At 45.4% G+C, this 23,061-nt stretch overlaps 2 protein-coding genes and 1 pseudogene across 5 annotated transcripts; 2 read left to right on the top strand and 1 right to left on the bottom strand.

The window, feature by feature from the left end:
- The first annotated feature begins 472 nt into the window (after positions 1-472).
- Positions 473-7,161, top strand: LOC6899601 (uncharacterized; annotated as a pseudogene).
- Positions 7,162-19,425: 12,264 nt separating this feature from the next.
- LOC6898115 (uncharacterized) lies at positions 19,426-20,870 on the bottom strand. 4 transcript variants are annotated; one of them, XM_015183650.2, is made up of 4 exons: positions 20,407-20,870; positions 19,972-20,356; positions 19,707-19,758; positions 19,426-19,625 (listed from the first exon to the last, which is right to left on the bottom strand). In XM_015183650.2, exons 1-4 carry the CDS (start codon positions 20,519-20,521, stop codon positions 19,545-19,547), a joined length of 633 nt encoding a protein of 210 aa, XP_015039136.1. In that variant the 5' UTR covers positions 20,522-20,870; the 3' UTR covers positions 19,426-19,544. The 4 variants fall into 4 exon arrangements, 2 of the variants coding, with proteins under 2 accessions (XP_015039136.1, XP_015039135.1); XM_015183649.2 differs by having other exon boundaries at positions 19,972-20,142; positions 20,211-20,541; XR_004468883.1 differs by having other exon boundaries at positions 19,544-19,625; positions 19,818-20,356; positions 20,407-20,867.
- Positions 20,871-22,044: 1,174 nt separating this feature from the next.
- LOC4803507 (NADH dehydrogenase [ubiquinone] 1 alpha subcomplex assembly factor 3) lies at positions 22,045-22,863 on the top strand. Its single transcript, XM_001360183.4, has 3 exons — positions 22,045-22,295; positions 22,377-22,575; positions 22,637-22,863. Exons 1-3 carry the CDS (start codon positions 22,045-22,047, stop codon positions 22,775-22,777), a joined length of 591 nt encoding a protein of 196 aa, XP_001360220.1. The 3' UTR covers positions 22,778-22,863.
- The last annotated feature ends 198 nt before the right edge of the window (positions 22,864-23,061 follow it).

The raw sequence follows: 23,061 nt of genomic DNA on the forward strand, positions 1-23,061 counted from the left end.
ACACTTCTTTGTTTCGTACCGAGTATCACTCCTGCGTTTCGACCGGGTCTCAACGTGCGCGCGCAATCACTTATCCACGGAAAAGAGACCCGCTTCGACGCCGCAGCCTCCTTTTATAGCCCCTTGCCAGGCCCCGGCTCGGCGTCGGTAGTTTTCCATCGCCGTCTCCTGGTTTCCACGGCCTTCGTAACGGGGCCTGGTCGGTGGCGTGATCCCGTGCCCTTATTTGGTCATGCGCCAGATTACTGCCGGCCCGATCCCGCCGTTTCCTTTGCCTCTCGTGTGTCTCTCTCTCCGAGAGCAGGGCACTTCTCCTCTCGAGGCCCTTGGCCTCTTCGCCGCATCCGGATAACCGTGGGCATCTGGCCTGACCTTCGCCTTATCCGGCCAGCCGTCAGCTTTTATCCGACTGTGCTTTTGGTCGCACTTGGCCTGTGGGAACCATGGTTCCTCACAATAGAAATGATTGCATATATTTGTAATTCTGGGCAGCAGAAGTCGGGGTGGGTGGGCGGTTGGCGCGTGCTGCTGCGTTTTATCGTCGATCTCCTGCCCCTGCCCCCTGGAGTGTTTTATTACAACTCCCCCACCACGATACAAAGCTGCAGATGAAAGAATTTTAGAATGGATCTCTCTGTTTCAGATTGTCTGCTCGGAGGATGAAGAGTTGGCGTGCACGGACTTCATCAACGACTTCTACAAGCTGGTCAACATTAGCTCCAATTCGTCGCGCAGCCTCTACTCCTACCTCGAGGGAGAGACGGACGGCGAGGACGAGGATGACGATGATGAGGCATGTCCGAGAGCCAAGCGGCACACACGTCCCGGGCCGCCACCAGTCCCACGCCCAGCGAGGCGGGACGGGCTCAGCGGATGAGCGAAACGGACGAAAACTCGATCAGCTCGATCAGGAAGAAGAGCCTGACTATGCGGTCATTGACGAGTGCCGGCGCTGCGTCGGTGACATCGAGATCGAGGACGTGCCGCTGATCATGAGCGCCACGCCTTTGCAGCCCCTCAATGAGCAGCAATGCATAGCACAGATCATCAAGAGCGAGCTGCGATGCCCGTCCCATGTGCTGGTAAAGTCCAAGTCTGTGCTGGAAGAGCAGGAGCCCAGCTGCATCCTACGCCACAATCAGCGTCGCGAGCTCGAATTCACTCTTGTGCGCAGCGACAGCATCAGCTGTGCCCTTATGGCGAAAATTGCCAAGGAGGCAGCGCCCTCGTCACTGGCGATCGTGTCCAAGCTGAAGGACCGAATTCTGAACCGGAAATTTTCCGCGCCGGCTACATCGAGTCAGTGGCGTCGAAGCAATGGCTGGAACCGGGTGACGACCCCGGTGCAGATACCAGCGGCTGCATCACCAAAGAAGGTGAGTACATCTATAGATCCCATAATGTGTATACGTATCCCAATCTGCGACGTATTTCCAGAAGCAAGATAAGTCAACGGAGCTGCCTGCCCAAGGCAGTGCCCGCCAGAATTCCAACGAGCATCAATTCATCGACGTCCTCCACCTCGTCGGTATGGTCATCCTCGCTCTCGCCTTTGTCTTCGTCTCCTTCGCCACAGTCGCCCCAACAACAACAAAAGCAGCAGCAGCCAAGACCCTCAGGACAGCAGCAGCGCAAATCGAAAATTCCTCCGCCAGTTCCTGTGCAGCGATCCTATGCGAGCTAAGTGGCGGAGTGACGTCGCCGTTAAATCTCAAATGAATAATCGTCAAGCAAAGAAATATTCATAGATTAAAAAGACTATATTGTGATATATTCGAACAAACAAACAAAAAACGAGGGGGAACGTTGTGAGTTGCTGCGGACACCGCAACTCTACATTTATACCCGATACTAAGTCAGTATGGCTCTCCTCCGGCAGACGCCGCTAATATTAAGCGACACCACAAAGAGTGCGTGCGAAAGAGACAGAAAATCAGTCTGAGCGTGACGTCGGTCGCTGCGTAGCCACTGCAAATTGATTTCTTGCTTTTGGTTACAAAAATTATCCGAACTGATCCAGATTCAGCAACCGGATATGGTCATTCTCTATGATTGTGCGTTTTTAGTTTTCTCGAATCTGCAAAATTGTGGATGCAACAGATTTTCGTCCTTTGTGGGGCGGAAGGGGGTGGGGCGAAATTTTGAGATAAACGATTTATAGTGAGATCTAACACGAGTGCGGATACCAAATTTGGTTACTCTAGCGTTAATAGTCTCTGAGATTTATGAATATACCCAGATTTTCGTCCTTTGCGGGGGTGGAAGGGGGTGTGGCGAAATTTTGAAACAAACTCGTCGCGGTCCGATATATTAGGAGTGTGGATACCAAATTTGGTTGCTCTAGCTTTTATAGTCTCTGAGATCTAGGCGCTAATGTTTTACTCTTAGCAAAGCTGGCTATGCTACGTGTGTGTTAGAGAGAGATAGGGCGAGAAAAATGAAACTGTTTTCTTGATGCTGTCTATAATAATAATACGATCTGATTCTGCAGTCTAAAAGATATGGTCATTCTCTACGATTCTGCGTTTTTGCTTTTCTCGTATCTTTAAAATTGGGGATGCCACAGATTTTCATCCTTTGTGGGGGCGGAAGTGGGCTGGGCGAAGCTTTGAAATATTCTTCTAGCAATGACATATCCCAGAAGTCTGGATCCAAAACATCGTTGCTCTAGCTCTTATAGTCTTTGAGCACTAGGCGCTAATAGGGACGGACAGACGGACGGACGGGCAGACGGACAGACAGACAGGGCTCAATAGACTCGGCTATTGATTTCCTTCTGGACGTTACACACATCCACTTTTACCACAAATCTAATATACCCCAATACTCATTTTGAGTATCGGGTATAAAAAGGGGAAGTGGGAAACGAAAAGTGTCTCAAAACTACCTGCTGCATCGCACTGACTTTTCTGTGGGGCAGCAACCTTGCTGCGCAACTCGTACAAATTGATTTCCTGGCCCCACGAGACAAACTTGCCACACGTCATAAGTTTGTTATCATCATCAGCAGACTACTGCAGGATTAAGGGCAGTCCCATCCGGTGGCTTGGATGTATTTGGACAAGGTCCCTGGTTTGATTTAGGACAGGTCCGAAATGTCCATGAGGAAAGCGGCCCCGAGAATACGAAGACGACAATTTCCAAGGGCTGGGCAGTGGCAGAAGAAGTGGGGGACCGATTCCTCCTCCTCCTCGTCGCGACAACTCCTGCAGAAGTCGTTATGAGGGATTGACAGTCTGGAGGCATGAGTGTCGATCTGCCAGTGTCCCGTAATGGCTCGAGTAACTGCAGAGCACTGTGCTCTGCTGAGTCTATACAGCTCTGCTGAGCGCTTTTTCGATCGATATGGCCATATCAATCTTGAGACTTTACAGGAGACGGTTTGCTGCCATCTCCTATTGGCATTTTGCTCGAACAATTCGTGCGTTAGGAGCCTGCACGTAGCCAAGGGCATCGCTACCTGCTCCCTCTCCGATAGGAGAGGGATCGTAGTACCCTGCCTGGCTAGCTCGTCGGCGGCGTCGTTCCCCTCGATGTCCCTGTGGCCGGGGACCCATAGTAGGAAGAGATCTAACTGCTCTGCGATCTCGTGCAGAGACCTGCGGCAGTCATTTACAGTCGCTGAGTTCGACGATATTATGCCTAGAGCTTTAATAGCCGCTTGGCTGTCCGAGAAGACGCACACTAAGTGCGTGTCTAGATGTAGTTTCGAGACGATAGAAATGGCCTCCTTGATGGCTTCAATCTCCGGTTGGAACACACTACAGTGGTCCGGGAGCCTGAAGCAATGACTGATGTTCAGCTCGCTGCAGTAGACTCCGCCTCCCACGCGGCCGTCTAGCTTTGAGCCATCAGTGTAGAAGTGAACCGCACTTGCAGGTCCTGGTTCGCCCATCTCCCTGTCCTCCCTAAGTGGGATTGATACCGGGAAGGGCGTCGAGAGGTGATCACTAGGAATAGGAGTCCCGAGTGCCCAACCACCCGTGGGAGAAGATTCCCTCGTAAATTATTCTGAGCCATTTAATGGCTTTAAGTCCCGCGTGAATCAGTTGGGCAGGGAAAATGCCGTCTGGGCCCGCGGACTTGTAAGGTTTAAAACTTCTGATCGCCCAGGAGATTTTCTCCTGGCTTAGCAGGCTCAGGAGAGCATTTGAGACGACAGAAGGAGGCGCGAAGTAGTTGGGTCTGTTTTCATCGCAGCCAGGGAAGTGAGTATTTAGGAGAAGATTTAGCGATTCATTGCTGGACGTAGTCCACGACTGGTCGGCGTTCTTCAAGTAGCCCAGGGTGGGTGTTGTCTTCGAGAGAACTCTGCGCAAGCGCGAGGCTTCTGAGTTACTCTCGATTTCGCTGCAGAACTTACGCCAGGAGGCGCGTTTGGCTTTTCTAAGTTCTTTGTTGTAGGTTGACAGACTGGCCTTGTATTCGGCCCAGTTTTGCTCAACGTTTTCAGCCTTAGTTTTATTGAAGAGTCTCCGGGAGGCTTTCCGGAGTTCACCCAGTTTCGGATTCCACCATTCAGGTTTCCTCCGGCCTCTGTTCTTGCCAGAGGAGCATGCTTTGTCGAGCGCCTTATTGCAGGCGTCGGTAAAGATCTTAAGAAGACGAGTCGTGGCCTCCGTGGAGAACTCCTCCTCAGATGGGGGCTCGGGGAGAACACGACAGAGGTAATCAGAGTAGTCCAGTTTGTCCGCCTGATGTTCCGGAATCGGTACTGCGAAGGAGAAGATTGTTTCTACGTACCTATGGTCCGAGAAGGAGTGCTCTTTCAGGACCCTTCAGGAAAGTACAATGTTACGCTGTATCTCCTGAGAGGCAAGCGTGAGGTCCAGGACCTCCTTGCGGTTTTTAATAATAAAGGTGGGATCACTACCCCGGTTTAATAAGACCATCTGAGTGGTCAGTAAGTAACTGAAAAGGTACTCACCCCTTTCGTTTGTGTCAGTGCTTCCCCACTGACAGTGATGTGCATTGGCATCGCACCCCACAATTAGGCCGATGTCCTTGGCCGAGCAGTCTGCGATTAGAGCCCGAAGAGGCGCGTGTGGAGGGGGGTCTGGTTGTTCATGCGCTCCTGGCCTTCGAGGCTCACTGCGGTGTGGTCTTCATTGCTGAAATTTGGGAGCAAACATAATTGCAACTCTCTTTTTGCAAGAATGCAGGTACGAATTTTACCTGCGGTTTCAGCTACGCATAGCTTGTAGTCAGAAGTCCTCAGACCGGAGACCCTGTTTCCGAGGATCCAGGGCTCCTGAATGAAGACTATGTCGGCTCCACCCTTGGCCAGGTGGAGCAGTAGAGCAGCGCATGCTGCCTTACAATGGTGGAGGTTTATCTGCAGGATCGTCAGTGACATTCCTGAGTCTCACCTCCACCATTGTTGCTTCTAGATCGCTGTCGGGGGAATCCGGCTCCTCCCCGACAACGATATGGCTGAGACCTCTGGCTAAGTCGCTCTCCTCGAACGCTCAGTCGTCCAGGATGTCGTCCGACATCATGGACGCCGCATCCGACGCCGGTTGTCTTCCTCGCACGAGGCCCCCTCTTTCGGGATCTTCGGCAGCTCCGGGTCTGGCTCGACCTCCGCTTGCCTGCCCTTGCGATCCGACTTATAGGTGGTTATGGTGACCTTTTTGTACCCGTAGTCGACCACACCGTCCGTTTTGGCGAGGGGCTCTAGCGACTCCTCATTTAGGACGAGGATAATCTGGCGCCTCTGCCCCTGGATGTCCTCTACCTTGGCCACCTTCCAATCGGCTGTGGGAAGGTGGGGGTTGCAGACCTGCAACCTGAGGATTTTCTCAGGTTCTGCAGGTTTTGCCGAGACCCATGCTCTGGCTCTCGGGCGGCTGGGAACATCCTCCCATCTCACGGCCTCCAGCTTCGCCCCTGGGTAGACCTCTTTCAGAGCAGCCACCGCCTTAATGTAGAGGGCCGCAGAGCGAGCGTCTTGGCAGGCTATTGCTTTGACCTTGCCTTGATGCCGCCCTGCGTCCTCACACTTTGGCGGTGATCCGCCGTTCTCCTCCAGTTCATGTGGGAACCGTTCCTGGAGCTCGTTATCCACCAGGTGCCACTTATCGTGAGGGACATGGCCGTCGTCGCGACCCTGTCCAGGGCACCGATTAGGGTCTTGCCCCTCGCTATCTCAGCGAACGACTGGTTCGTGAGGTGGGTCTTTACCCGCTTGGCTTGCTGGGCTTGGCCTGGCTGGTTAGCGGGGTCCTCGGCTGAGCGTTGCCGCTTGTTGGGGGCCTTGGCTGCGCCCTTTCCGGCTTTAGCTGGCTGGAAGAATGGCAGGATTGAGGAGGCCCACAGCCTCTGCTCCTTTCCTTCTGCCGACGCCCTAAAGTTCGGGTCCTCGTTGGACAGGATGAAAGCCGCTCGTCTCCTGTCCTGGTACGACGGCTTTCCTCCCCGTGGTGCAGAGACGCTGCTCGCCGGTGCCCCCATGGGCTCCTCGGTCCTGGTGCGCTTACCAGCCGCGATTTCGCTCTGCTTGGCAGCTTTGGCTTTTCGGGCCCCCCCTCGCTGCGTCCGCTGCCTTAAGACGGTGGACCGACTCAGTCTCCTTCCCCGTCTTCTTTGGATCTGGTTTCCCAGGCGCTGGTACAGAGGGATTGGCTTGTCCCTCCGGTACTTTAAGAGGAGTACCGGCATGATTTGTTTGGCATTTTTGTTCCCACGAGTAGGCGGGATGGGGTTGGTCACCCGATGCATAGCCCGCTTGCCCCGGGAAGCCTGATTTAAACTGGAGGTCTACAGGTATCCAGAGTCCGCATATTAGTGACCGGGCACCCCCCCAGCCATGCATCCCTAAGCATATAACAGTGTCACCTTGGATTGGGGTAATTTCACCTAGAGTTTTCTTCTCTCCGCCCGACTACCATTCGCCAGCATCCAGAGACATGACCGTGCCAGGACCTGTTTCCAGCCGCCCTCACGGGGAGAGTGTAGTCGCACTTCCACCGGTGTGTACAGTTACGGCGGGTGACGGTTCGCTCGCAACCCTCTGTGTCCTACGGGGTGTGGGACGCAGGCCGCACCGGGTATTACTAACCGGAGCGGCTGCGCCTCAGTTCCGAGCTCACAGTTGTGCGAGCCGACCCGTCATCCGTTTGTCCCCCTGTAGCACCTGATGGCTATCAGCTAGCTGATTGACTGTTGTGGATAACAAAACTTGCACATATGTACATAGGTCAAAAGTTCCGTTTTGAACTGCTTTCTGTTAAATGCTAACTATATTTATCATGTTTTCCACCAAACATCTACAAACATTACAAATTATGTAAACACCGTCGGTTGAAAATATGTATCTCTCTTTATAAAATGTTGGTGGTCCTGAAAAGGACAGATTTTTAAGGATAGTTTGCAAGTCTATCCTGGGTTTGGAGTATCCATCACCGATATTGCTACGACAAAAGCAACAAACCTGTATGACTGTGAACAGCTGGCGTCCTTCCTCCGGCAAATCCTCCATGACGTCTTGGACCATTAAGCCATTATGGCTATGCCTGACATCTCGAGGTCCCCGCTGTTCAGCCTGCCCAGTGTGCTGACATGTACCATGCTGAGCTGTACCAGCTCCGTTGCGATGCAGCCCTTGTAATCCGTTGTAACGGGTGGGTACTCCGTGTCGATATATTGGGGATATTGCGGAGATGTTCTATGTCCCAGAGAACTGGGACTTCCCTGTTCGCTAGAAATTTCGCCAGCGAGTTGGCGGGGCACCCGTCCGATATGACACACATCAGACGGTTTGTGTACCCAAGTCGGTGTATGGCGTCCAGCACCGTCATCAATCCATCGTTGATCTCCGTGTTCCCCATCACTTTGTCCGTGACCAAGCTCTGTGGGAAAATAGAATGTATTAATATATATAGAAAAAAAAATTTTAAAAAATTTAAATATAAAAATTTATAGAACACTTACCAATTTAATATGGATCTAATGGAAATTACTCCCATCCATATTGAAGGCCGCGATAACCAGCACCTTCCATACTCCGTGCCAACCCCAACGCATATGAAATTCGTCAAAAATGACTGCGAAAGGATCAGTCGCGAAGAAATGGAGGTTATGCAGCATGTTTACTTCGCCGGAATTCAATTCTGCGGAGCGACTCTCCCGCGTTACGTGTTGTATCGCGTTCAGAAGCTGCTCCTCGGACAGCGTGCGGACGTAGGGCGAAATGAATTGGTCCATGACGACGGTTGGATTTTTCTAGGTACAGAAGGTTCAAGTATTGAGGATTTACTGCACATAATTCTTTGCAGTTCTGCTCTATATATGCATACATGTATATTCTTTGCTATCAAAGGACAATTAGCACATTTATTCGGACACCCCGTCTATTTCCACATTCTTTTCAAATAACTTGAAAACAATTAAATTTTAACAAACAAATTTTATTTCATTATGAAGATCCATGTTACTAATACTAATTTTAAACATAAAACCATAAAAACTTATAAAAAAACATAAAAGTATAAAAAAGGCACTTTTCTACGTACAAAAATTATTCGGACACATTGTAGTTTGTACGAAAAATAATGGTTTTCCCCCAGTTTTATTTGTGTTTTCCCAATTATAAAGAAATAAACGGGTGTCCGAATAAAGGTTGTGCTGACTGCATGTGCACGTACGCCAAGTAAACCTAACTGTTCTTTTCATCCTCTTTATACAATCTTGTCCGCTTTTTGGCAGACACACATACAATGAAAGCCTCCGTATTGCTTTTTTAAACGACGAGCTATTGCCGACTTCAGTGCTGTTAACGATATTCGTGTGAAATGACAAATAATTTTAATTATTACTATTGTTGCAAGCACGCAACGTCGCACCACCCTACATCGGGAAGCGATGAACCTGCTCCGCAGGTCCGTGCTCACCAACAAGTGCCCGGCGGAGGATACGCCAGACGAATGATGGAGTTATGGACATCCATTGTGGAAACTGAGGAGCAGCAAAAGAAACAAGAACTGTTCGACAAAGTAAGCAGTCACTAATAATCTCCTTTAATTAGACTTTCAAGTCAATTTGCATCCCATCAGGGTCCACTAACTGTTGAAGCATCACCTCCGCAGACATGCAAAATTCAGATACATTAAACATCCTCGCCCGCCCTGAAAGTTCAGAACAAAATCGGTGCAAAAACTCCATTGGGCAGACGTCCGATCACAGTGGCAAAAGCTGAGACGAGGCTCTGCAAAACTGAAATCCAGGCAAAGAGGTCGCCTTGCGGACATACATACATAGTTATTGATTACTTTCAAACTATGAACATCGAATTGAACCGCAAACGCTGCAAGCTCCTTGCCGAGGAGATCGTGACACGACTCGAGCACGAGGAAAGTAAAGATTGGACTAATAAAGGCGGAGTCGTTTACGAACGGATGCGAACTCGGAAACGTACCGTAAGTTTCTGAAGGAATACAAAATAAAATAAATACATATATACATATGTATGTATTTATTTGTCTTCTTTTTTTTCAGATCATTAGGAAGAAAGAAAGGATGGAAACATAAAAAATATGTTAATTTATCGATATGAAGTTCCTTTTAGTATAGGGTAATATTCATATACGTATGTATGTATATAGTTGCCGGCAGCTTCCTCTCCTCAGTAGGCACGTCGTCAGTACAGGATCCTTCCTTTTCCTCCACTAATCACAATCTTCCCGTTTCACTCCGATTTTTTTTTTTCAGCTGCCACTCGGTCTGAATATTTCTCTCCGCGAATAGGTCCATTCAATTCGGCACTCTCTGACTCTTTTTTTCTTCACGTTTTTCCAGCTCCGAACCGGAGTTCTGCCGGCTCTGCCGATCCAGCGTCAGCGTGGGCGGCTAGCGTCGTTATTCTTACTGCGGCAGAAGGCTGGCGCCCTTTTTTTCATCCTCTTTCGGCGTCTGTTGCTGCGCCGGTGACTTTCGCCTCTCTTTTCCGCTACTGGCGCGTCGTTGCTGTTGGCTTGCGGTTCTCGTCGTTTCGTTCTTTTCATTGCCGTTGTTTTGTTGCTTGCTGACTTACGGTTCTCGGCGTTTTCGTCGTCTCTCGTCTGCCGCTGCTGCGTCGTTGTTGCTGGTTTACCGACCCTGAAAAGTCAGTGGCGTCTGCCGTGATCGCGACTTTCCCCCTTTTTTGGCCGGGCCGTATAATATCAAAAATTAATAATGTGTATCCTTCGTGGCCTTTCCCCCTCGCCATTAACCTAAAACAGCAAAGTCAATGCCTAAATCTAGAGAACAAGGAAATGTCAAAATCTTAATTCTAATAAGGAAACGTAGCTTAGGATCCCTCCAGTTGTGAGGGAGCGTACGCTCCATCCACATTTTTTCGCCCATCAACTCGCCAGCATTTTCCCATTGCACTATGGTCCAGAAGTCGTTTTTTTTTTTTTGCATAAAGTCTAGTTTTTAAACTAGAGCCTTGAAACTTTGCACAATTATTTTGAGTATTTTTATAAAATTTCGGTTTTTTTTTGTTTTAGATTCGACCACGCCATCGACCCCCTTCCCCAGAGCACCTCAGATTTGTTTAACACAGAGCTGGAAATTAAAGCTAGAGCTTTTAGATTTTGTACATATACTTGTACTTGTTCTTGTTTTTTTTTTTGCATAAAGTCGGAAGTTTAAATTACATACTTCAAATTTATTACATTTTGTTTCTAAATCATTATATATAATATCTTATTTCAAATTATCTATATTTATATATAAACTATGGAAATTTATTACACACTAATTTTTTTCTTAAATGACCTCATCTTCTTCTTCTAGTTCTATGTCGTATATATTATAATCAGAATCAAAATCAGATTGCGAGTCATTTTCGTATTCACATGAATCTTTGCTTTCGGTAGACGGCAACTCCAGAAGGCTTAATACTTCTTTGGAAAGAGGCTTTTTCTTGTTTTTCCTTTCCCTCTCCTTTAAACAGACACTCGAAAGTAATGGATCCGAGGAATCTATCGCTCTATAAAAAATGTCAGTCATAGTATTACCCGACTATTTTTTCTTGCATGTGATAATCTGTCTTTTTTGTACATTTTCTCCTAAACATCCAAGTGGAACCAACGTCGAATTGTTTATTTGAAAACCTGGACTAATACTTTATGAATCGTAGGGGACATTGGGTACCACGGATATGTTTGCATATATAAGCAAAAAGTACTCTCACAAAAAGAACGAAATTTTTCCGAATTTATATAATAGTTACACGAAATTGCGATTAAGATTATGTGAAAATTATTTAAAAGGGATACGCTAAAGTTGGTTATGGATGATAGCAGCTTAATACGTTCAGCACTTTTCCATCTATAAGTGTCATATGCATTTCATAGGTAACTACTATGTCAACATTCTCAACTAATTTATAAACAAAGGGTTTAAGAGTGTGTATTTAATAATCTAAATCTTTTTTTTCTATAATTATGTGCGCAGTAGTTTCTTTTACTAGATCAATTTTTAGCGGTCTGCAAAATCTAATAGACTGCGGTGTTCTATTTGTCCAGATGTTCCGATGATAGGTGTCTGTAATTTGTATGGGTATAACAGAAGTTACAAATAAAGAATGATCGGAAAGCTGACTGCCAGGTATTTCAGTTAAAAACTTCTGCTTGTATATACTATGACCCGTTGAGCCATCAAATCCGTAGCTGCAGATTAATTTGATTTTAGATGCATCCGGGAACTGCTTGAAAACATCGGACTGTAATTTAATTATTCGATGTGCTGTATGATCCAAAAGATTTTGTAATGGCACTCGAGCAGTAGTTTCCATTACTTCTATGCACTCTGGTCGGCGCTGTAATTTAGCTTCCATTGCTTTATTATAGCTAGGATAAATGTCGCAGTTATGCCTTTTATTTAAAAGCCTAGTGTTTGTATACTGCTGTTTGTTGAGTGAATTTTCCAGGAGGTAAGCTAAAGCTTCATCTGGTGAAAGTGGAATGGGCTTTTGCAATTGAAGATGCTTTTTCGATTCAGTCGGGTATTCAGGTGTTCTAATTGTTTTTGTTAGGACAAAAGCCACGTCGGTCTTGCGATCCGCGACCACCGCTTCGACGGTGCTGAGGCTCGAGAGTCCAGAATTGCCGAACAGACGAAACCGATGGGCAGCGGGGTCGCGGTAGAGACGAAGTACAGGCGAAAAGGGAATTGGAAAACTAAATTTGTACTTTGCAGATTCCCGTCGGAAAGCGCGCGATTGACAATTGATTTGAAATATATGTAAAACCAATTCCATTTATATTTATGCATATTTATTTAAGTATATACATATGTATGTATATATTTTTTCTTATATTGTATATTTAGATATGTACATCATTTTTTTAGTTATAATAAACAAAAATATAAATATAATATAATATAAATATAAACAAAACGTCGAGAACCGACGGCCCTTGCATAATTTTTATAATTTATAATCAACCAGTTTAAAATAAGGAAATAAATGTGTAATTATATTATTGTAATATTTTATATTTTGTGGTATAAATCAAACAAATAACAGCTTTTATTTTGTTTCCCGCGCCCTAGTGTACCATACCCCCACCCCCTGCCCATTCTTCATTTATTTTGTGGCGGTAGGTCAGTCCATCAAAAGACCCGAAACAAGAACCAAACTCAAATTTCAGTTCTAGCGGCCAGCAATAGTAAACACACACACGCAAAGTACATGAGAATGCATGTGCACCCATACACTAAAACATGCTGGTGGCAAAACAGATCAGACCTGAGAGAGTTCAAAAAATCTGAAAAAACATACAATCACATATTTTTGTCGAAACATATTGCGTGTGTACTAACACATGCAAAGATGTTCTCTCTGCGCTCTATCTCTCATGATGACGTCACTCTGGGGTACGGATAGCGCAAGTCGGTGTGTGACACTTTCGTTGTATGAACTGGCACATCTATATACTGTATGGTTAGTGATACTACATACCTTTATCTTCATTTTCCATTTTTAGCCGAATTTATTTGAGCAAATTTACTCGATCGCCACGTAAAAATGTAAACAAGTAATTTGGCGCCAATTTTGTTCCCACAATCAGCTGATCGATTGAGCTGATCACTTTCAAAAGCTCGCTAAAATCTTCAGGGAAGCTAAATAATTTTTTTTTTTCTTTTTTAATATGTATGATGAATTTACTTTGAGAATTTGCAAGAAAAAACGTAATCCATTCACATAAAAATTTCGACTTTATACAAAAACGAGGGGGAACGTGTGAGTTGCTGCGGACACCGCAACTCTACGGTTATACCCGATACTAAGTCAGTATGGCTCTCCTCCGGCAGACGCCGCTAATATTAAACGACACGACAAAGAGTGCGTGCGAGGGGGACAGAAAATCAGTCTGAGGGTGACGTCGGGCGCTGCGTAGCCAATGCAAATTGATTTGTTCCTGTTGGCTATAAAAATGATCTGATCTCATTCAGAATCAGTAATCTGAGAGATATGGTCGTTATCTATGATTCTGCGTTTTTAGTTTTCTCAAATCTGCAATATTGTGGATGCAACAGATTTTCGTCCTTTGTGGGGGCGGATGGGGGTGGGGCGAAATTCTGAGATATACGTTTTATAGTGGCATCTTAAAGGAGTGTGTGTACCAAATTTTGTTACTCTAGCCTTAATAGTCTCTGAGATTTGTGGTTGCCTCAGATTTTCGTCCTTTGCGGGGGCGGAAGGGGGTGTGGCGAAATTTGGACAGGAAACGGTCAAGGTCCGATATCACAGGAGTGTGGATACCAAATTTGGTTGCTCTGGCTTTTATAGGTTCTGAGATCCTTGAACTCATATTTTGCAATTGGCAAAACCGACCATGAAACCTGTGTGTTAGAGTGAGACAGAGCGAGAAATAGTGAAATTGTTTTCGTGATTCTGGCTGTAATAATTATACGATCTGGTTAAGATTTTGCACTCTAAAAGATATAGTCATCTTCTACGATTCTGCGTTTTTAGTTTTCTCGTATCGTCAAAATTGTGGATGCCACAGATTTTCGCCCTTTGTGGGAGCGGAAGTGGGCGGGGCAAAGTTTTGAAATATTTTTGGAGCAGTGACATATCACAGAAGTCTGGATCCAAAACATCGTTGCTCTAGCTCTTATAGTCTTTGAGCATTAGGCGCTGAAGGGGACGGACAGACGGACAGACGGACGGACGGACAGACAGACAGGGCTCAATCGACTCGGCTATTGATGCTGATCAAGAATATATATACTTTATAGGGTCGGAAACGATTCCTTCTGGACGTTACACACATCCACTTTTACCACAAATCTAATATACCCCAATACTCATTTTGAGTATCGGGTATAATAAACGAATTCTGGACCATAGTGCATTGGAGGGACCCGGACCTACTCTATTAGAATTAAGATTTTGACTTTTCTTCGTTTTCTAGGTTTAAGCATTGACTTTTCAGTTTTAGGTTAAGGGGGAGGGGGAGGGGGGAAGGCCACGAAGGCTACATGGTATTAATTTTATATAATATACGGCCCGAGGGGTCTCTAAGCCCTACGCAGCTTATTATCTTCTTTAAAGTCGCGATCACGGCGGACGCCACTGGCTTTTCACAACCAAACCCAACAACAACGACGTAGCAGCAGCCAAAGATGCAGAGGAATACACCAAGAACCGAAACCCAACGGCACCGACACAGAAACGGCGAGGAATACACCGAGAAACAAAACCCAACGACAACAACGCAGCGGAAGCCAAAGAGAGAGAGAGAGGAGTACCCCAAGAGTCGAAACGGTAGCCAACAGCATCAATTCAGCGACGGCCGAAGACGAGAAGCGCCGAAAAGATAAGCCGCCAGCGTCGACGCAGCAACGAAGCGCCGAAACGGTAAGCCCACAGCAGCAACGGCAGAAGAGAAACGCGGAAAACCAAAACCATGTAACGACGCGCCAGCAGCGAAAAAGAGAGACAAAAGTCACCAGCGCAGCGTAGACGCCGAACGACGGCGTTCTCGGTGACACCTGTCGGCGTTCCCTCCGCATGATTCCCTCCAGTAGTTTGTGACCCCGCAGGGTCCCGAGGCCGCTATCCGACGATCGTCTAAGCGCTCCCGGTGACGCCTGTTGGTGTCTCGTTGGTGCCCTGTATGATAAAGACTTTCGCAGTATTGTTTAGCCCGATAGTGTCCCGTAAGTGCTATCCGGCGATTGCCTAGGCACTCTCTGCGGTGCTTGCCGGTATCCCCGACCCTCGTAGTAATTATTAGTTCGACCGTGTCCCGTAAGTGCTATCCGGCGATTGCCTAGGCTCTCTTGGCGATACTTGTCGGTATTTCCGCATAACAAAGTCCCCCTTTCCGTAAGTATCGTCCGGCGATAGCCTAGGTACTCTCGGCGACACCTGTCGGTATTATCGCATTGTAAAGACCTCCAAATTGATTCTGAGTTCGGTGGCGTCCTGAAGGCGCTATTCGGCGAAACCGACTGCCACGTCCCACGCTACGATCGCTCCCGTCAGCGGGACTGCCGCCCCGTCCCCATCGTCGGTCCGAAATACCGAGTCCCGGAAAATTATAAATATTACTGTAATTTCGACCCTGGAGTAGACTGAGATATGTACCCCAGCCCAGGATCGCTTCCTTACGCAGTAGAAAAATGACGGCGAAATGATGAGCGGAAAAAATGTGGGTGGAGCGGAGCGTACGCTCAGAGCAAGCATTAATTTTAAAATATTACTTACTAAGGATTGCTAGTAAGGATTAAGAGCACAGCACTGTAGTGCTGAATAAACTTTAATATAATACTAGAAGTACCTTTTCGAGTTTTTTGTTTTTATGTAGTGCACAACGATTAGTTGGACTGATGTTTTCATCAGAGGTCGACCAGCACGCTATCATTCCGGCTACTGTCTCGTCGGCAAAAGGGTGGTGTTCTGTTTATTTGTCTATTCTGATACCTAGGATATTTTTGTATATTAAAAGAGCATGCAAGACATGTACAAGTACAATTACAGAACCGGAGAGAAACAAAACTTTTGGCCATTAGACTTCACTTACACATATGCACACGCACGCGAAACGAACGGATTAAAGGACGTCCTCAGCTGGAATGAAGGACCACGCCCACCCTTCCTTGGTCATAATCTGCCATCTTCCTCTATACTTCATGACCCCTTTTCTTTAGGGCTCGCTACTACAGGGGCTGGGTATCGGAAATGAAGATCAACGTTTAAGGAGACAATTTAAATTTATTCATTAATAGCTAGAATTTAAATACGTTACTAGCACTTACTCTACCATGCGTGCGACCGAAAATTTGAGCCGATCCCGCTCTGGATTTTCAGTTTGCCACCTTGATGAAACGTTTCGATTTAAACACTGGAGTTCTATGACAAAAAGGCACTGAGACCCTCTGAATCTTAGGGGATAGCACCGATAGACGAATGGTTCATCCGTTTACAAAAAAAAATTTTATCGAAAATTGCTTTTCTTTTTCTTTTGATCCGCTCGCGAATCCACGACCCGCTGCTTTCCAACGGCAACTATCTCTTTTTTCAGCTCGTTAGGCCAGCCTTGGTCGAATTATTATCGCCTCTGCTTCGCTCTAGGTTCACCTCGTTTATGGTTCCCCTCTGCTATGCATTCCCCTTGCCAGGTGAATTTATGTTGAAGCGGCGCTCTTTTGCCTTGAGATTGAACTGAGGCTCGGGTGCCAAACCTAAGGGATAGCAAAAGTTCCGACTGCTTAAATACCTGTACTGCAAGCTCTCCTCCACTTACCCGCGGATCTGGCCCCAATTTAGCAGCTGAATTTCTCTGCTGACTGCTTTTTTTCTCTTTCTAGCAAGGTCGCGCACGTTTCCGAATCTAAGCAAAAATGTTATTTTACTCTTCACACTTCACTTCAAACCGCTAGGTTGATCAACGTACCTAATTTCTGAGCTTCGCTAGAAGCTACCAGTTGGCTCAGTGTCCAAGACGAAAAAGAGCGAGCGCCATTCTGCCTCGACACTCGGACCCTATTTTCCCCTTCTCGACCCTTCAACTGTCAACTTTCATTACTCTTTTCTCAGATACGATCTTTCACCTATAGGTGGCGCGTTTATTTTTTCTTCTTCCACCCCCCAGTGCTGTTAGGACGCACAGTTGTACAAGAATTTTGGTCTGCCGAGAAGATATCCTATTCCCCGAGTGAATTTCCCCCAAGCTACAGGGCACTTTACATTTAGCATCTTACACTGCCGATCAATAGAATAGACTCAATGAATTTTTTATGAGAAATTTCTTTTTAGAAATCAGGACACAAATGAATTTAGGAAAATATATATTTTTAATAGTTGGTGAGAAATGAGCCTCGTAGTTTTTAATTCAATATTCATGTATATTGCGATTGACCTATTTACACGCTCATGATTGTAGTACACCGCCTAAGTAACTATTTTTACCCGCATAGCTGTGTTGTTGTTTTGTTCGTGTCCAAAACATAGCTGTAATGTTCTCACACGCAGCTGCACACGCACACAACGATGTGTACCGTTTGGCATTGGACCGTCGCATCGCCTGATCTTCCAATTCCCTTTTAGCTCGACTTCTTTTCGCGGAGTTGAGTCAGTAGAAATTTCTAGACGAAACCACCCGCACGCATACTTTGTACCGCCGCAGAAACGATCCCCCCGCTGTTCTTGTAATATACTTGTAAAATAACCACCAATATTAAATAATCAATAAAATAAATAAGCTCAATATATAAACGATTATACAGTCCACTAATTCATAACCAATAGTCAAGATACCTTTACCAAAAAAATTAAAAATTTGAGTTCGAAATCAAAAGGTTTTTTTTATATTTTATTTTGTTTTTGAACCTAAAAAAAGTTGACAAAGTTTTCCAGAATCTTATTAAAGTGAAATTTTATGAAGGTTAAAGTCTGTTAAGCATTAAACATTAAGTAATGAATGTAGCCACCTCTATTGAAATGACAGCGTAAATTCGAATTGGCATTGAATCATACAGGGACTTCAGATAGCCCAGTAATATTTCGCTCCAGGCGCTTTTGATGGCATGTTTCAATTGTGTTCCGGATTCATACACTTTACGCAAAACCATCCCCATACGTTCTCTATATTATTTAGATCTAGAGAGTAAGGTGACCACTCCAGTAATGCAACATTTTGGACTTCAGTCCACTTCTTGACCACTATAGCCGTATTGGGGCATTGTTTCGCTGAAAAGTCCAATGTAATGTCTCAAGGATGTTGAAAAAGTAGGGAAATGGCATTTGGGGTAGCGTAGCTCTTTATAGCGAATGGCATAGCTCGTTTTTAAGTCCGTCTGCGAGCAAGACTTAACAAGACTTCACTCATCGCTATCGGATTTTTATACCCGATACTCAAAATGAGTATTGCGGTATATTAGATTTGTAGTGAAAAAGGATGTGTATAACGTCCAGAAGGAATCGTTTCCGACCCCATAAAGTATATATATTCTTGATCAGCATCAATAGCCGAGTCGATTGAGCCCTGTCTGGCTATCCGTCCGTCCGTCTGTCCGTCCCTATTAGCGCCTAGTGCTCAAAGACTATAAGAGCTAGAGCAACGATGTTTTGGATACAGAATATTTCAAAACTTCGCCCCGCCCACTTCCGCCCCCACAAAGGACGAAAATCTGTGGCATCCACAAATTCATAATAGAGAATGACCGTATCTATGAGACTGCTGAATCTCGATCAGATCGGATCATTTTTATAGCCAAAAGGATAAAATTAATTTGCAGTGGCTACGCAGCGCCCGACGACATGTTCAGACACGTTTTCTGTCTCTCCCGCACGCACACATTGTCCCTCAATGTAGCCATACTGACTATGTATCGGGTATAAATATAGAGTTGCAGTCGCTGCAGCAACTCACAACGTTCCTCCTCGCTATAAATATAGCCGGTCGCAGCAACAACTCAACGTTCCCCCTCTTTTCTAAGTGCGTCTACGACCGTTCCGTGATACTATCGTTTTATATTAAATTTACTTCCGTTTCCTTTAATTGTGTGTGGTGCCCATAGCTCAAGCACTTCCGATTGATGGTGCCCGTTCCAAACTGGGCTTAAAAAAATAATCGCGGCCTTAAGTATCGTGCTGCAAAGGACTATGGGTATGGGCCTAGCAGACAACCTAATGGCTACTGTCTGCGATGGTAGCCCAGCCAATGGGCTAGCCGTTTCAAATGGCAATTGGCATTTTCCAGGTTTGTGTGGTTTCACCCATCTGGATAGGATTTTTTTCGGCAAAACAAAAGCGCCCTTCTTCGAGGTATTTTCAAGAAAATTATATGATTCGAGCTTCACGCTAACGAATCGGAGGGACGTCTTCGCTAATTTGCCAGATTATCACCCAACAGTCCCCGAATATCATCAACATTAAACACCAGAGCTGTTCAACATCGAAAACATGGCTGAACATTTTTTTCGTTTCCGCGGAACCCTATTTTATTTATTTTATTTTATTTCCTGCTAGTGTACAGTGCTGTTACATAGGGATTTAGAAAGATTTTGTAGGCAGCGATGGCCGCTGTTGATGGGGTGACTCATCCATGGTGTTCCACCAGATCGACCCCTGCAGAAGGTTTGCTGGAAGCCCTAGGTCCAGCGATGCAAATGACGAATACCTGGAAAAAGAAAGTACAAATCGACGATTAGTGTTACATTTATTGTTAATAACTTGATACTTCCAGACACCCAGACGGAACCTTTATACGAGACGGTTGCTGCACAAGTTCGCAAGGTGCTTTGGGCCCCACCCTGAAAGTAAGTATAGTGGATTAGGCCTATTGGGGACACCACTTTACAAAAAAACGCACCAAAAACTCGACCTCTTGGGTGGTGTGGAATGAGTTTTCCATATTTCATGAATAAATATGAAAATATATATTTTCTTTCAATACTTGTTTCTTGTTTCATCTCATTTCAGTATGCAGAGATTTTGAATCATTTTTAGCTATGCTTACTGCTTACTTATTTATTTTCTTCGATGGAGCCATTAAAGCTGAGCTCGATTCTTTGGCTCGGTGCGCGAGAACATCCGAGGCAGGGCCAAGCGCCGCCCTGCAATAAAAATATCGAACGAATCTTTCGCACCATCGGTTCAGTTCCCAGCCATCGTAGAGCAGGGCGGCCAATGCAAAGCTGTGGGAAGGTGGAGTAGGATATTGTTGGTTAAGAATTTGGGCAGATATCGTGGCTTTCCACTCAACTTGTTGATGTGACACTGAAAGTCTGCTGTCGACCTCATCGTGGCCATTGTCACAGTTGGTTGTACCATCGCAGACCAGAGCCTTGTCGCTGCCCTCGCCTGACTGTCCGCTGAACTGATACGCCGGCTGTCTTTTCGTCACAGCGCCTGGAGGCGGATATACAGTCGTTGTTCATGTCACTATTCCCGCCACTTACAATTATCTAGCCTACAGGCCGGATGCACGCCGTTCCACTCCGGTCTTGTCGTCTTGCCGGACACCGGCAGCGGCACATTCGGGCAGTCTGTCGTAGCTGGGGGCATGCAGAGCATATCCTTGTCGACATCTGTGTGATTGGCCCGTCTTGATCAATGTCCTCTAGTGTTCCAGTCGCTCCAGTACACGTAGTCCTAGCTGTCAACCAGTCGTCTAGTCTCCAATCGAATCTGAGCTTCCGGCCATGATTATAGCTCGGATCCGTCGTATGGAGTCCGAGGGAAGGGGCGACCTCTGTCCGTCTGACCACCCCTTCCAGGATGCGCGCCCTCGGCATTGTCCACTCTGCACAGGAAAATATTCCTCGATTTTGATATTCCGTTGAATATTACTAGCTAAATAGAGCCCTTAGCTCTGCCCACATCATTTTAGCCCATTGATGAATCAATTTTCTACTTAACTGGCTTATTTTAATTACTTGCTTTTATTGTATTTTGACTAAAACAAGGTTTAAACAAAATAGTTCAACAAAAAATCAGTCGCAATGTTGCTGGTATTTAAAGACATGATGCGCGTATAGGTCTTTGTGCACCCTATTTCGTTAATTTTATATGTAGATCAAACGCAATTTATTAAGACCTTTTCTCAAATTGATATGTTTTTGACTTATTCATGTGTATTATTAGTATCTTGTATATATTTATCTCGAACCTGAGCCTTGAAAGACAAACGTATTCACAATTCTATAACATCCATTACCCCCAGGGTATGTGTGCATGGAATTGGCAACATGTTTGTGTATGGAACGAGACTCATTGTTGCTAAAGCGAACTGGGGCGAACTGCGGCGAACTGCGGCGAATTCAAATTCGATTCAAAAAACGACCAATTCTTTGTTCCGTTGAATAATACTATCTATATGGAACATTTAGCCATGCCCACTCAATTTTGTACGATTGATGAATCAATTCCATACATGATTGGCCTGTTCGAAATACTTGCATTTATTGGATTTTTATATAAAACTGAAAATGAAATTAATAGATTGATGAAATTGACAAAAATACCATGGGAGCGCGGCGAAAACCAGTATTTCTACAGTATGACCCTCAGAAATATACCAAAATATACCGTCTCATGTAAAAATATACGTAAATATACTGATTTCGATATTCCGTGGAATATTCAGGCCATGCCCACATAGTTTTATCCGATTAATGAATCAATTTTCTACTTAACTGGCTTATTCTTATTACTTGCTTTTATTGGATCTCTATATACCGTTGAAAATGAAATTTAATAGATTGATGAAATTAGCTAAATACACCATTATATACCGATATACGTGGCGTCTCGTTATAAATAGAAATAAATAAATTAAATATGCCGCTATAAACCGCAAAAATTGGTTCCGATCGCCCTGATCGGATCGGCTTTCGTTACCGACTATAGAGGAACTATCGATCATACAATTTTTAAATGATATTCACAGAGTAAATTCTTTTGGACAAACTCTATTGAACTAGTTCATTACTGAACTAAAATAATTTAATTTATAAATGTTATCCAGCACTGTATAATAATATAATACTAAAATAAACAATTTGATTTGATTTAAATATTAATTGTATAGACCAAAAATGATTGCGCAAACATTAAGAGCCGTTGCTCAAAGAAGCCGGAGCTTCGTTTTTCCACACGGCTCCTGTCGTATGCTGCACAGCGGCATGGCTGTTAACTTCAGCAAGGCATACGACTACGATGGCAAAACAAAAGTCACAATATTCAATACAGAAACGGACCTAGGACTTATGATTACTGGTTATAGTCAATATGGGTTCAGACTCAACAACGACATGGTCCTAATTGGTCCAATCAGTGTTTTTCCTAGGTACGTAGAATATTCCCACCAAGGGCGGTCGAATTATGTAAACATGCACATGCAATTGGTTTCCCTATGGTTTCATTTCAGGTCAGTCCTTTCTTGGAATGTAAACACGTTCGAGGACATCAACGAAGAAAGCCTCAGCTTGTTCCCTACTCTGGATCCGAAAATTGATGTTCTCATAATTGGTATTGGAGACCAAAGCCCGTCGCCGCCGCTGTCCAAGCGGATCATAGAGTTCATGAAGAAACACAAAATAAACGTTGAGGTTCTTCGAACGGAGCAGGTGAGTTTGTATGCCAAGTGACAATACCTGAACAGTAGATAATATCCACTACTTTTTTCAGGCTTGTGCTACCTTCAACTTTCTTAATGCTGAGAACAGAATGGTGGCATGCGCGCTCATACCACCCCTGCATATATCGTATAATGAGAACGACATTCTGCAAACGAAGCTAAAGCAGAAGGAACTGTATGAGACCGATTAAACGGACTGTTTTCGTTTTTCTTATGTAAGGGTGCTGTTTGTATAATATTTGCGTCATTGTTAGGAATTAAACGAAGGTTAGATTAACCCGGTCGGCTCTCAGCGCGGCCACGCATAGGCCAGTATGGCCCTTAGTTATCCTGATAATGGGGGTATAAACCATCGCGGTCATCGAGAATTTACAGTCCTTTCGTGGTAGGTGCAGTGGTAGTGGCTAAGTTTCTCGTTGCATTCCTTGCACATTATTTTCGAGGTTCTGCAGGTGGTGGTACTCCTCCACCTGCT

This window comes from Drosophila pseudoobscura, chromosome 3 (genome assembly GCF_009870125.1).
Source record: "Drosophila pseudoobscura strain MV-25-SWS-2005 chromosome 3, UCI_Dpse_MV25, whole genome shotgun sequence".
Classification (NCBI taxonomy): Eukaryota; Metazoa; Arthropoda; class Insecta; order Diptera; family Drosophilidae; genus Drosophila; species Drosophila pseudoobscura.

Bases quoted from the DNA above. Each gene is read 5' to 3' on its own strand.
- LOC6898115 (XM_015183650.2), bottom strand. From the start codon at position 20,521: ATGCTCTGCATGCCCCCAGCTACGACAGACTGCCCGAATGTGCCGCTG. The intron at 20,357-20,406 runs GTAAGTGGCGGG...ATCCGCCTCCAG, and splicing joins GGCCTGTAGGCTAGATAATT to GCGCTGTGACGAAAAGACAG. The intron at 19,626-19,706 runs GTTCCGTCTGGG...TTCTTTTTCCAG, and splicing joins AGCAACCGTCTCGTATAAAG to GTATTCGTCATTTGCATCGC.
- LOC4803507 (XM_001360183.4), top strand. From the start codon at position 22,045: ATGATTGCGCAAACATTAAGAGCCGTTGCTCAAAGAAGCCGGAGCTTC. The intron at 22,296-22,376 runs GTACGTAGAATA...GTTTCATTTCAG, and splicing joins CCAATCAGTGTTTTTCCTAG to GTCAGTCCTTTCTTGGAATG. The intron at 22,576-22,636 runs GTGAGTTTGTAT...TACTTTTTTCAG, and splicing joins AGGTTCTTCGAACGGAGCAG to GCTTGTGCTACCTTCAACTT.